The 12,693-nt window shown below is 36.6% G+C and overlaps 1 protein-coding gene across 1 annotated transcript in view; it reads left to right on the top strand.

The window, feature by feature from the left end:
* lrrc49 (leucine rich repeat containing 49) overlaps positions 1–12,693 on the top strand; it is a 33,062-nt gene continuing 20,369 nt past the window's right edge. The window contains exons 1-10 of the mRNA XM_023332935.1: positions 1–34; positions 123–246; positions 374–439; positions 856–925; positions 1,568–1,747; positions 1,908–1,998; positions 2,905–3,108; positions 3,985–4,051; positions 7,088–7,231; positions 12,516–12,577. Of these exons, the coding sequence (XP_023188703.1) occupies positions 154–246; positions 374–439; positions 856–925; positions 1,568–1,747; positions 1,908–1,998; positions 2,905–3,108; positions 3,985–4,051; positions 7,088–7,231; positions 12,516–12,577 (977 nt within the window). The 5' untranslated portion in view covers positions 1–34; positions 123–153. The remainder of the gene's footprint in view (positions 35–122; positions 247–373; positions 440–855; positions 926–1,567; positions 1,748–1,907; positions 1,999–2,904; positions 3,109–3,984; positions 4,052–7,087; positions 7,232–12,515; positions 12,578–12,693) is intronic.

The raw sequence follows: 12,693 nt of genomic DNA, 5'->3' as shown, positions 1-12,693 counted from the left end.
ACAGCTTCTAAGAAACAGGACTTTTTCGCTTCAGGTATTTTTTTTAGTACAATAAACAGGCCTTTATCTCTTTCGTTTCTAAAATAATAATAATAATAATATTTTTTTTTCCTCGGTCAAAGTTAGATTTAGAAGTTAACTTCAGGACAAGTAATGGAGTCGGACCTGACTGACGGGAAAACTAGACGCGGTGGTAGAAAACACCACAACATCGTCAGCGACAAATGCCTACTACTTACTCCTATGGTAAAGACTATGAATTGTTGCGATAATAGTATGAGCAAAATAAGCTAAAGTTATGTTCTGTGGAAAAGATAGAGATAGCAAATGTGCGCTTTTTGTTTAATTCAACCTAAACTGGTCCTCTGTGCAGATCAACAGCTGCAAGTTGCACCTTATGACAGCCAAAACACTGTTAGCGAGAAACCTGCAAACGATGGTAAGTAATGACATGACAGGGACAAATATGTTGGGTTAGTGGGCTAAAACAGTAATAAATTAATCACGTGTTGCGGCCTTTGAATGATACAAAATTAATTAATGGCAGATTAAACTAGACAGTATTCACTATCGAGTTTGAGATATGTTTATGTTATTGGGTTTTCAGTTTTATTTCTCTGTTAAACACAAAAAGTTAATTTGAAATGGAAAAGGTGGGTTGTTTTAAATAAGCCAGTACTATTGAAAACTTTCTAATACTTTAAAAAGGTAAAATTATTAGTAATTACTTGAATCCATTGCACAAACAGCCATCTGTATTATTTGTTATTTTCTTGGAAGTACTTTTTATTTCAGTATTGCATGTGTTTTTAAGTGCTTAGTTTCTGGTGACAACTTATGTTTACTGTTTTTCAGTCTGATTCTCAAGATTCCAATAAACAAACAAACATCAGTACCACACAAACAGCTGGTGATTCTAACCCAGGTAAGCTTTATACATTTCCCTTCAAAATCCAAAAATGCAAAAAAATTCTTTCTGTGGGTTAGGTCAGGTAAATTTGCTGGTCAAAAATCACAGTGTTTATTATCAAGAGCAGGTAGACAGTTTATCAGTTTAGGCAGGTGCCAAGTTCTGCTGGCATCACCATAAAGCTTATTAGCAGAAGGAAGCATTTAATTTCTCATAAATTTCTTAGTAGACTGGCCTGATGCATATTCACCATTTTCCTCCTAAGCCTTCTGTTAATATGTTTGGATGTAGCACTCTATGAACAGTCGTCTTCTTCAGCAATGAGCTTTTGTGGCTTATCTTCATTGACTGACTGCTGGACAGCTGTTAAGGGAACAACCTTTGATTGTGTAGAGCATGGAATAACATTTTTGTATTTTAAATAAGATTTGGTATTTTTGCTTGCTGTTAGTCATAAGAACATAAATAGATGCTTGAAATATATTGTTCTGTGTGTGTAATACACACATTTAACTTTTTGAATTCTATTACTAAAATAATTTAATAAAATTTCTTGCCATCCTAATGTATTGACATGGAAACTTCTCTGTATATGATTTGACATGATGTTGCCTTTTCATGTTCTGTTTTCTACATTTTGCTTTGTGTCGTTTGAAGAAAGTGAGTTACATTCCAACAATAAAACCAGTGACAACTCTGTCCAGCATTTAGTACGGCTATCTGGTGCTGCTCCAGTTTCTCATTGTCCAAATGAAGCTAGAGGCAGATTAAGTAGAATGCCTCACAGTGCAGAGATCACTTGCCATCACATGTGCCTAAAGCATCTCAAGCCAGTAGGTAAATGCAACAATTTGTTTTCTCTAAAACTCATTCAGATAATTATACATTTTCCAGCATGTTTGTATTCTGTACCAATAAAGTCTGCTGCATATTTTATGTAAATGGATTAGATACTACTAAAATACAGAATTTGATTTTTTAATATGTATATTGCTAGGTTCTCAAGGGTTTAATTACAGAGCTTCTTCGGGTTTCACCTGCACCCAGATAACTTCTGCTGCCAGTTTTCAACGCATAGACCTGGACAGGTACTCTTCAAAATTTCCAACAACATTAACATTGAGTTATTCTCATTCCGATGTGTTTTATTTAGCTGAAAATCATTCTATATTATAGAAGTGACTGATTTTGAATCCCTCTGCAGCTCTAATTACCTTCACTGCCAGTTTTTCAAATTGTTGTCTCGTCCATTATTGCTGAGTTTAATCAGGTCAGGTCACCTCTCATGTAATTTGCAGAAATTACAGGCGCATCTCTATAAATTACTATATCATTGGAAATGTATTGCAATTCAAGTACTGAAAGTAATGTCACTTTTTCATTCAGTGTTTACTTCTGCAAACATACATCATTATGGCTGACAATGAAAACTTTAAAAATCAGTTTCTCAGAAAATAAAGTTTCATTTGAAAAGAGAACTTTGTACCTCTGTTAGCCACCACACTACACTTTTTCCTTCTGTTCAACTTTAACATGGTTGGATACTCTACTACTGTGTTGTCTAGTCAGCAGACTTCCCCATTATTGTGTTCACCATAAGGGAGTCAGAGAAACCTTTATTTATATTTTTATATTTGGACTTCATTAAGCCATAAGCAACAAAATGAACAAACATGACCACTTTAAACATTTCAATTTTATGTTAAAAATTCATATAATATACAAGATTCACTTTTTCTGTTGAATTACTTACTGATAAAAGCTTATGGTGAACATAGGCTAGGCTGCCACCAGGGAGCAGCATAGTCTCTTTGAATTACTATGCCCCTGTGTCCAACAAATGATCTCAAGAGATTCTTTCAACCACAATGTGTTGTGAAGTATCGGATCATTGGAATCTATCTGGAAGGGAAGGAAAATGTAGTGTTTTTTTTTTTATGAAAAAATGTTGTGGATGCTAAGTCTGACTAAATATATTTCTTTCATTTATCCAGGCGTTGTCTGGAGGAATTCCCTAAAGTGGGTTTTATTGAAGAACTCCGACTTCTCAACCTGCAGCACAATCTAATTACCAGGATTCCGCATTTGTTGCATCTGCAGCAGCTCACCGTCTTGAACTTGCATGATAATCACATCTCTGATATGAATGGTATTGAAAATCTCAGCTCTCTCCGGGTTCTGACGCTGGGAAAGAACAGGTTGGTCATCACAATAGGAGCCAATAAATAGGATCTTAGACTATTTAAAAGGTGTATGTTATCAAAATAACTGTTACGCTGTTAAATTTGCCCAAGTTATATATAACCTAACAAATGCTTCTGCAGTTAAAAGTAAAATGCAGAACTTCTTAGTATTTACTAGGTAGGTCAAATAGAAAATGGAACTGTTTTATGTTACTGAAAGTTTTAATTATGCATTACATTGCTAGAGTATTCATCCCCCAAAAAAATGTTCACATTTTTTTTCCCATTAGAACAAAAAACCTTAATTTTTTTCATGGGATTCACCGTAACGAACCGACTGAAACTAGTTCACTACTAAGAGGTAAAAAAAAAAGTTTTACAAATAAAAATCTGAAATGTAAGGCACACATATATATTCATCCCCTTCAGTCCTACTTATGTGTAATTTAATTTAAGTGTAAATACAATTGTTCTGTGAAGGCCTTTGAGATTTGCTAGACAACATTAGTGAATAAACAGCATCATTAATGTAATTGAAAACACCAAACGGGTTAGGGATATAGTATGGAGAAGTTTGAAATAGGGCTGGATTATAAAGCAATGTCTTGCTCTTTAAAGTTCTCAAAGAACACTGATTAATCTTTCATCAAAAAATGAAGAGTATAACACACCTAGATTAGTGGTTCTAAAAGGTTTTGACTAAGTACGATTTAATACGGTTGCCACACCTTGGATTTATCACAACAAAAATTAGAGCTATCATTCTTTTACTTCACAATTTTGGACTGTTACACAACCTGCACTGAAATCTACGACTATAATGTGACAAAATGTGAAAAGAATTGATGACAGTTAAATTGTATACACCTAATGTTTGAATTTTACTTTCAGAATTCATAAAATTTGCTGCTTGGAACGCTTATACAAACTGAGTATCCTGGATTTGCATGACAATCAGGTACTGTTTCTTAACTGTCCTTCAATGTACAGCTTATTTATATTTAGCAGTGTTATTTATTTATCAATTCTGGACAGTGAGATATAGCTGCAAAGTTCAGGTAGATCTTGACCTTCTTCCTCCAGATAATAAATTTACCAAGTGGGGCAGAGTTTTTGTAAATGTTATTTTGATTCTTTATGCCAGCAGTAGGCGGGGATGATTATTCTCAAAACTTTCTCATGGTTTAAAAACATGCAATATTGTGTATTTTCAGAGCAAGTATTGCAACCAAGTTGATTGCCGATGAAAAAACATGACTCTAAAATCTTTTTTCTCTATTTTGTTTCTTTTTCTTTTTGAAGCTTGATATAGCTAGGCTTCTTTTATGGAGATTTAAACTATTAGTTTTTCCACCAGCATTACAAATCAAAGCATTGACGATACAAAATTCACAGGGTCTTTTCTCAGGTCCACTCCTACGATTATTTCCCTAGCGATCCCTGCTTAATTTATCTAACAGGCATAACTGTTTTTATGTTGTCAGCCCTGGGATCAGCTTGGAGTGTTCACAGATTATACTGTTCCTTCTGTAAAGATTCTGCTTTTGAGGGCTGTTTCTTTGGCCTCCAGAGCCGAGCTTTGCCTGAAGAAGTCAAACATTGTCAGATGAGAATGTAAAAGCTCTTGGAAATAAAAAAAATAGAACAGAGAGGCTTTCCTTGGTTAAATTAGCGTTGTGCCAGCATTCCCGCCCACACTTCCCCTTAGAGAGCTTCTCCAGAGCTCTGGTTAGACTTTCTCTTTTTCTGGTGTTGGCTGCTCTTTACATGAACAGGCATCTCAATTACTGTTCAGTGACTGCTACAGTGTTATATTATTTTTTTCTCACAGTGAATGGTTTGTTGCCTCTTGCCCCCTGAACTTTTCTGCTCTAACCATTTTATGTATTCATTTACATTACAGTGGAATAAGTGTCTCTTTAATTCATTGAATGAAACATTTTAGTCTTTGTGACACATATTTTGGGGTGTTTAAAGGGAATTAATTTCAGAGTTGCGCTGATCAGAATTTTCCTTGCCAACACTAATTTCTGTCTTTCTTTGAAGTCTGACTGGTCAATTATAATGTCGTTTTGTTTTTAACAAGGATCATAACACTTAAAAGAGAACAAAGGTGCTACAGGTTCTTATACTGAAGCAGTGTTCCACAAACATCAAAAAAGGAAGAAATGATTAGGATACTCCATGAATGAATCAAAGTATGTGAAGTTTTACTTAATTTTATTAATGAACACAAAAAGTTCATGTTGTGTTTATAGAATTAAAGTGGTGGGATTTAAAATGTTTAATGCATTAGTGGATAGAGTAACAGCCAGTCACAAATCAAAGCAGATCAAGGGAAGATTGGTTTTCACAGTCCAAAAACATCACTGTTAGGTTAATTGGTCTCTCTAAATGGCCCTTAGATGTCGGTGTGTTGGCGTGTGTGTGTGTGCATAGTTGACCTCTTCCCTGGTGACCAGTGCAGATGGGCTCCAGCACAACAACATCCCTAGAAATTTATCCAAGTAAAAATGATGGATGAGTGTATGATTCTCACAGACTGTTTGTGCTTTGAGCCAGTCACTTCAAAGTCACTGTTTTACTCTCAAATCATTCCAGACTAAAACTTTTTCAGTTTTTTCCCTCATCAGGGACCTGACAACTTTAGTCCAATTTGTATTGTTCTTAAATGATGGTACCTGTTTACAAAGGGACACTGATAGCCCTCTTTCTGTACGTGCATGGTTGTCGTTATTACAATATTTCTCTTTTCTCACTTCTCACTCAATCAGGAAGGTTGACTTTGCTTCAAACACAAATCTTTTTGCCTATTTGATTTTAGTAGGAGGATGTGGTTTCACATCCAGCTGGCTTTGGCTTTCTAAAAGCTATACTCTCCTTGGGACTGTGTATCCATCCTACAGCTGTTCTGCTGACCCAGGTCTTTGGGTTGTTATGCTACCTGATGTGACACATGAAAATAGTAACTAATAAGCTTTCTGGAGTTTATTTATTTTAATAAATGTAACTTTTCATACTTTTTATTGTATTTTTTTATTATTTCAAAATTTAACCAGTCCAACCTTTCAACCTTTTATGATCAGTTTCTATCAGTATCTCCAGACTTTATTACCAAAACAAAATCTGATCAAAAATGAGTGGTAATCTATAAAATTGATAAAAATTAGAGGGTGAATATAAGGTTAAATAGGATTTTGTTCTGGACTCTCAAATATTCATTTATATTAGATTATTATACATGATGCTGATAGAAAAGTGTTAAACTTATTTATAGTAACCTAATTTAATACGTAAAAAAACTTACTTTAACAGTGATCTGTACAATTGTCATATCTACTTTGAACTTTTAAACTCTCCAATCTATAGCTAGCAGAAACGTTTTACAGAAGCTGCTTTCCATCCTTTCAGTTTATATATTTATACAGAAAATCAAAAACAAATTCTAATAGTATTTATTGATGTTAGTGCATGTACATGCAACTGGAATAATCTCAAGGATTAGAAAGTGAACTCATAATGGCCCTTTAAAAGTTCTTCTCAGTGTGAGAGAAATTTAGAGGGCAAGCACAGCATCTCACAGCCTCTTAACAGCCTCGAGGGATTCATGTGAAGTTTTTGAAATAACAGAAAGGTTCCTAGATATCCCCTCCTACTAATAATAAGGTGAGGAAGGAAGTAAAAGATTTCACCACTGAATGGCCTCCAGTTACATGTTTGTTTTTATAGTTTAAAGGTTCAACCAGCAGTCATGGGTCGGTGAATTGCTGCTTGCTTGAAATACAATAATTACTGTGTTTGGTAGTGATGCCAATCATTGCTCTTATGTAGGTAGTATGACATTTCAAGAAAGCCATAGGAAGAGTGGTAGTTCAGTTTTTGTGGAATAATTTCCTAACAGATATTATTTACTGTAATATCTGAAGATCATTAAAATCACTTAGTGCTGAATGTGTTAAAATGTGTTAAATTTATGTAATTTGCTTTGATACAGATCAGGAAGATAGAGAATATATCTCACCTGAGTGAACTCCAAGTTCTGAACCTGTCCTGTAATCGCATCTCAAGTGTGGAGAATTTGCAGGGCCTCAGCTCGTTGACTGAACTCAACCTGCAGTACAATTGCATCTCTGTGGTGGTAAGAAGCCTCTTTACCAACGTGTGGTCTGTCTTGTTTTCCCTACATATTTAATGAAATTAAAGTTAGAAATCTTAACTGGAGTACCTTGGAAAAACATTTCACGACTCTTTAACTTTTTTACAAGTCATGTTACCACCTAAACTTTAATGTAATTTTATTGGGATTTGGTACTATAAAACTAATTAGGGCATAATGGCACACATAAAGAAGAATTACACAGAAATTTCCAAAGGTGTATTATGTGTATATATTCACTCCCCTAGTTAATACTTTGAAGACTCATCTTTTATTGCAGTTACAGCTGCAAATCTTTTGTGTATATCTCAGCTTTGCTCATCTTGAAGTTGAAAACTTGGTTCATTAATTTTTCTAGCTCAAGCTCAGTTAATTTGATCAGAGAATGTCTTTTAAAAGCAATTTTCAATTGGATTCAGGTTTATACTTTGACTGTCAAATGCTAGCATATGAATATAGTATGGTCTGATTAATTCCATTGTAGCTTTTTCTGTATGCTTAGGCTTCTTGTTCTGTTGTAAGCTAAACCCCTGGCTTAGTCTTCAGTTTATTGCAATCTCTTGCAGGCTTTCTTCCAGGACTGCCTTTTATTTAACTTCATCTATCTTCCTATCATCTCTGACCAGTTTCCCTCTCCCACCTGAAGAAAATCATTTATACTACATGATGCTACAACCTCCATGTTTTATTGAGGGGGTGGTGTGTACAGGTTGATATGTAGCGTTAGCTCAAAAGCTCTGGATATTATTTTGTAACACTATTTTCCGCATGGAGATGCCTCAGCTCAGAGCTGTAATGATCACAAGTAAATTCCTCAATGAAACCATGCGTGTATGTGTCTGTGTATGTTTATTTTGTTCACATCTACTTGGAATAATACACACATTACTTTTACTACAAACAAACAAACAAACAAAAAAACAAAACACATGCTTATTTTGACATGTGGTGCATGTGAAAATAGTATTTTTTTTCAGTTTCCATAGATGATTTCTGTTCTCATTTTTATAAGATTTAATGGGCCATGAGTGTTAAAAATACAGCAAAACCAGAAGTGAAATCAATAGAGTCCTTGTCCGAGAGTCTGGGGTGAAATCCGTCCTGTTTTTGTTGCCTAGGGAGACCTTGGAGGTCATTATCCATAACCTCCCACTGACTTTCCGGTGGAGTGAAAGAGAAACTGGGTGTTTGAAATGCGGAAAATCACTTCTCTTTGGTTACTATAGTTTTAATCTGATAAACAGAGCCGTGCGTGCCAAAACAAGCCCCTTCATTTGTATGCAAATCCCTTAAGTCTTGGTCTGCTTCCTTGATCGAGGGGGAAAAATCCCAACTTTGTGTATTGAGTGAAAACTTTTCTTATCACTCATCGTGTCCTTTGCCTTCAAGCTGAGAAACCGTAATTACTGGATTTAATGTTATTTGAAAAAGAAGAGATAGAAATTGCTACCCATCAGCAGTTTCTTTCGTCTCTATCATTAGTGTTTCTTTCTGCCAAGCATTTTTATCACAGTACAGTAAAACGCCATCCTCCAGGTGCAGAGGCATTTCCTTTACACGAAAGGGAAGGCAGATGAAAAGTGAAATCAGCAAAAAAAAAAAACAAAGTTGGGATTATGTATGAAAAGTTCTGGTTTTGATAATAATTTAAAATAATTTGTCTTCTGTTGAACTGAATTTAGCTGGTTTAATTTTCATAAATTGCTCAGTCTCTAACTCCTCAAAAATAAATCTGAAGGATAAATCTTACCTTTTCACTGAATTAATTATTTAAGAGTGATTTATAATGTGTTTAGATGCATTGCAATAATTTATATTTAAAATAAAAGATGTAAAATGTAACATGAGATAATTTGCAATAGAATGAGGGAACAAGTTTTCCTACTCACTATTGATTGCGTAAAACAGAATGACAAATTTATTTTGGTAGGTGAACCTCTTCTGGGAAAGTTCCCCACTGTTCCATGTTTTCTCCATTTGGCTCTCGCTGTGGTTTGCTGGAGTCTCAAAGCCTTATGAATGGGTTTATAGTCCTTTCCAGATTAATAGATGACCATAACTTCCCTTCTCCTCTGTTATCGAAGCCTCTGCTTTGTGATATTACTGTTATTTACTGTAAGTTGTGGTTTAACAAGGTGGTAATTACTTCTTTATGTAGGGCCAGATTGACTTGAATTGATTTGATTTGATGTATGTACTAAGATGATCTTTTTCTGTTAGCAAATGCTGCTTGATACTTTTAATAATAGTTTCTCCACACCACTCTAATTAGATACCAAGCAGTTTATGTAATTTTACAAATCTTAGAAAGGAAAAATGCTTTTTATATAACAAGAAAGAGAGAGAGAGCAGTCTACACAAGCAACAGTGAGACGAGGCAAAAAGGTGTCTTCCAGAAGTAGACTATCTTTTTGGATTAGCACAAGGGCTTTCTCATCTTCTGAGCTACTTGATTTAAGCAGTCTAAAAATGGTTAATGCGAGACAATCTGCAGCACACTTTCAAAGTGTTACTATAGATTAATTATCTTAACATGTCTGTGTGAGGATAACTCAGATTTTTTCCCATAGGAATTAACATAAAAACTGTTTGCTTGATTACAATCACATCTGCATCTACATGATCACATGATAAATGATCATTTAACAGGAACAATAGTCCTATTACAATCCAAATAGTTCAAATATGATCCAAGAGCATGCAACATTGTACAGAGTATACCAAAGGATTTTGATTGACATATGACCTCAAGCAGGTTTCGTGCAAAGAATTAATCTGCAGTTATGGTGCACCTTAGAAAAGACTTGCTAGGATCTTATTGCATGTCTGGTCTATTGAAAGACCTGCCACAAAATTCAACAACTTATGAAAAATTCCCATCAGGGCCCACGCGTACTGGTGTTTATTTGAGTGCCTTTCATTCCCCTTTTGTGGTGTGTCATTTTGCATGCTTTGGTGAGAGCTTATTCTATGTTTTTGGAGTAGCACATCCACTGGAGTTCAGAGTAAGTGTGAAAATTGAAGACACGCAGGCTGTCAGTGAGCAGAGGGCGAGGCAAGGATTTAAAAAAGGTGAAGGCACGGGCACACAGATAAATACACCCCTGCAGGCACAAAAGGAGGCACAAGCATGCAGCTGTGCACAGGCTCTCAGCAAATCCTGTCAGCTGATTGGTTCCAATCGATCAGGTTGGTTGAAAAAGAGAGCACATTGGTGGGTAATTGTTGTAGCTCATCAGCCTAGTGATGACATCATTCTGTCTGGGATAGAGCTGCTATTTTTAGCTAAAGACAGTATGCAGCTGCTGCTTCTTCACCAGCATCCACACAGAGGCTGAAACAGGCAGGGATTTGGGGAGTGAGGTACATTGTCAGTGCTGGATAACACTGGACAGCATGACTTGGGTCTTTTTCAAAGAAAAGTATTAGAGGTTCCCTGGGAAATACAGTGAATAGAATTACTTAAAATAAACTCAAATTTCTCACAATCCAAAAGGCACTACATGTTGAGAAATCCCATGTTCTTAATCGAACATGGTAGTATCAAACAACAATTTGCTGTAAAAGGTGCAATTAACTTGTATGCTTTTCCATTTAAGGGAAAGCTTTGATGTTGCTTGCTTGATGGTCCTCTAACTGAGTGGTTGGTACAATTAACTATTCTACTTTCATCTGAGCTCATATGATTCTTAGTGTTTTTTGTGTTGACTATGGATGTTTTTGTAAGGATTGTATCCTGTTACATTTTGTCTAGAACTGACACAGAACCTCCAAAAAGGCTGACTTGCTGACAGTTGAACTGGGTTGTGGTGGTGAAATGATCTGGGGATGTTTTGCTGCTTGATAGTACTAAACTTTTTGTTGTCCTAGATTTACCAAGGTGCCAAGGGTTCCTCAGCTATTTCAGTTTATATGACTGTCACACAGTTGCTGCAAATTGGTCAACTGAACATTGATCACATGACTGTCCCATCCACCACATCCCAGAGGCAAACAAGTAACTTAATTAAGGCTATTGGCTACTCCAATAGCCTTAATTGTGAAGGCAATTGGAGTAATCAATTTTTCATATGCAAGAACCCAGTTTGAGATTATTTAAGCTTTGTGACATGGATTATGCTACTGAATGGTCATGATAGTGGGCAACAATAATGTGGTGCTTAAACAATTCTCAGTTGTTTGGAAGAAAAATATACCAGAAAAATATACCTCACACGTTACACAAAGACTGTCAAATTTGAAGTGTACTCACATACACTGGTATGTGAGTGATATTCAGACATTTTAATGGCTTATAAGCCAGATGGTTCACACCATCAAAATTATGTTATTCAATTTATAAGGCCTATATTGAGAATGAAAGATACTTTGTGTATGGATGTAGACTGTGGATAACTCTAAGAAATGCGTATCTGCTGCATTGGTGTATTGCTGTCAATGAAGGAGTAGCATAACCTAAGCTAGGCTACAGTCTAATTTATACGGAAGCTGGGCAGGAAATCTAAACCGTGATGTGAGGCGTTGGCTGCAGGATGGGTGGATGCTGACACAGCTCATTCAGGCTGCTGCTGGGAGTGCCCTCCCTGCTCCCATCATGTGCATCACTGGTCATCCACACACACATACACATCGTAAGATGCTCTTCTACATGAAGTACCACCTTTCTGACATCTGATTAGGTGCTGTTTTTATGACATTGTCCTTTGTTCCTCTGTGTTCAGGTCAGCATGCCAGCTGGCCAGCTGCTGTTCTTCACCCCACCCCCTCACTGTATTTGTGTGTATTGATTTTGAATGTGAGCTGATGAGTCAGTAAAAGCAGTCTTAGGCCTTTTTTTCTTATTGAATTTATCTTTGCTGTCCATGTTTTATAGTGAGATGTAGTTCTGTGGCCATTAGCTGTATGTACTCCTGGATGTGTAAATGTCCCAGTTAGCATGTCAAGTTAGCCTCCTGCAGCAGGAAATCTCTGCATTAGCGCAGCACACACTCCCCTCCCACTGTTCTCTTCATGCTGTCTCTCTCATTCTCTCTCTCTTTCTGTTGCCCCTCCCCTCCATGTGCAGACAAGGCAGCATGCTCTGTGTGTGTGTGTGCATGCGCAGAGTGGCTGAGGATGCTGAATGCTAGAGCAAAGAGCTGCAAGGTGACTGAGGGAATGGAGAGGCAAACAGAGCTGTGACGATGCAGTGCCCTCATCCTGAACATCCTCTTCTCTTCACTTCCATCCATCCCTCTGTCTTTTCTCTCCCCTTTTCTCTTTCTAGACTGAGGTGGACCGCCTGGCCGGCTTGCAGCGTCTCTTTCTCAGCTGCAACAACATCCACAGGTAAGAGCTGGTATTGCTTAACTCCCTCATTCTCACAGAGCCGAGGCAGGGATGGTGACTGGACTGTGCCACGTCCAGCCAACCTTCCCCTGGGAAGGTGGGATTTGGCAGCTTCT

This window comes from Xiphophorus maculatus, chromosome 4 (genome assembly GCF_002775205.1).
Source record: "Xiphophorus maculatus strain JP 163 A chromosome 4, X_maculatus-5.0-male, whole genome shotgun sequence".
In the NCBI taxonomy this organism is placed as follows: Eukaryota; Metazoa; Chordata; class Actinopteri; order Cyprinodontiformes; family Poeciliidae; genus Xiphophorus; species Xiphophorus maculatus.
Note: the sequence above shows the minus strand (reverse complement) of the source record. Positions and strands in the feature narration are given on the sequence as shown.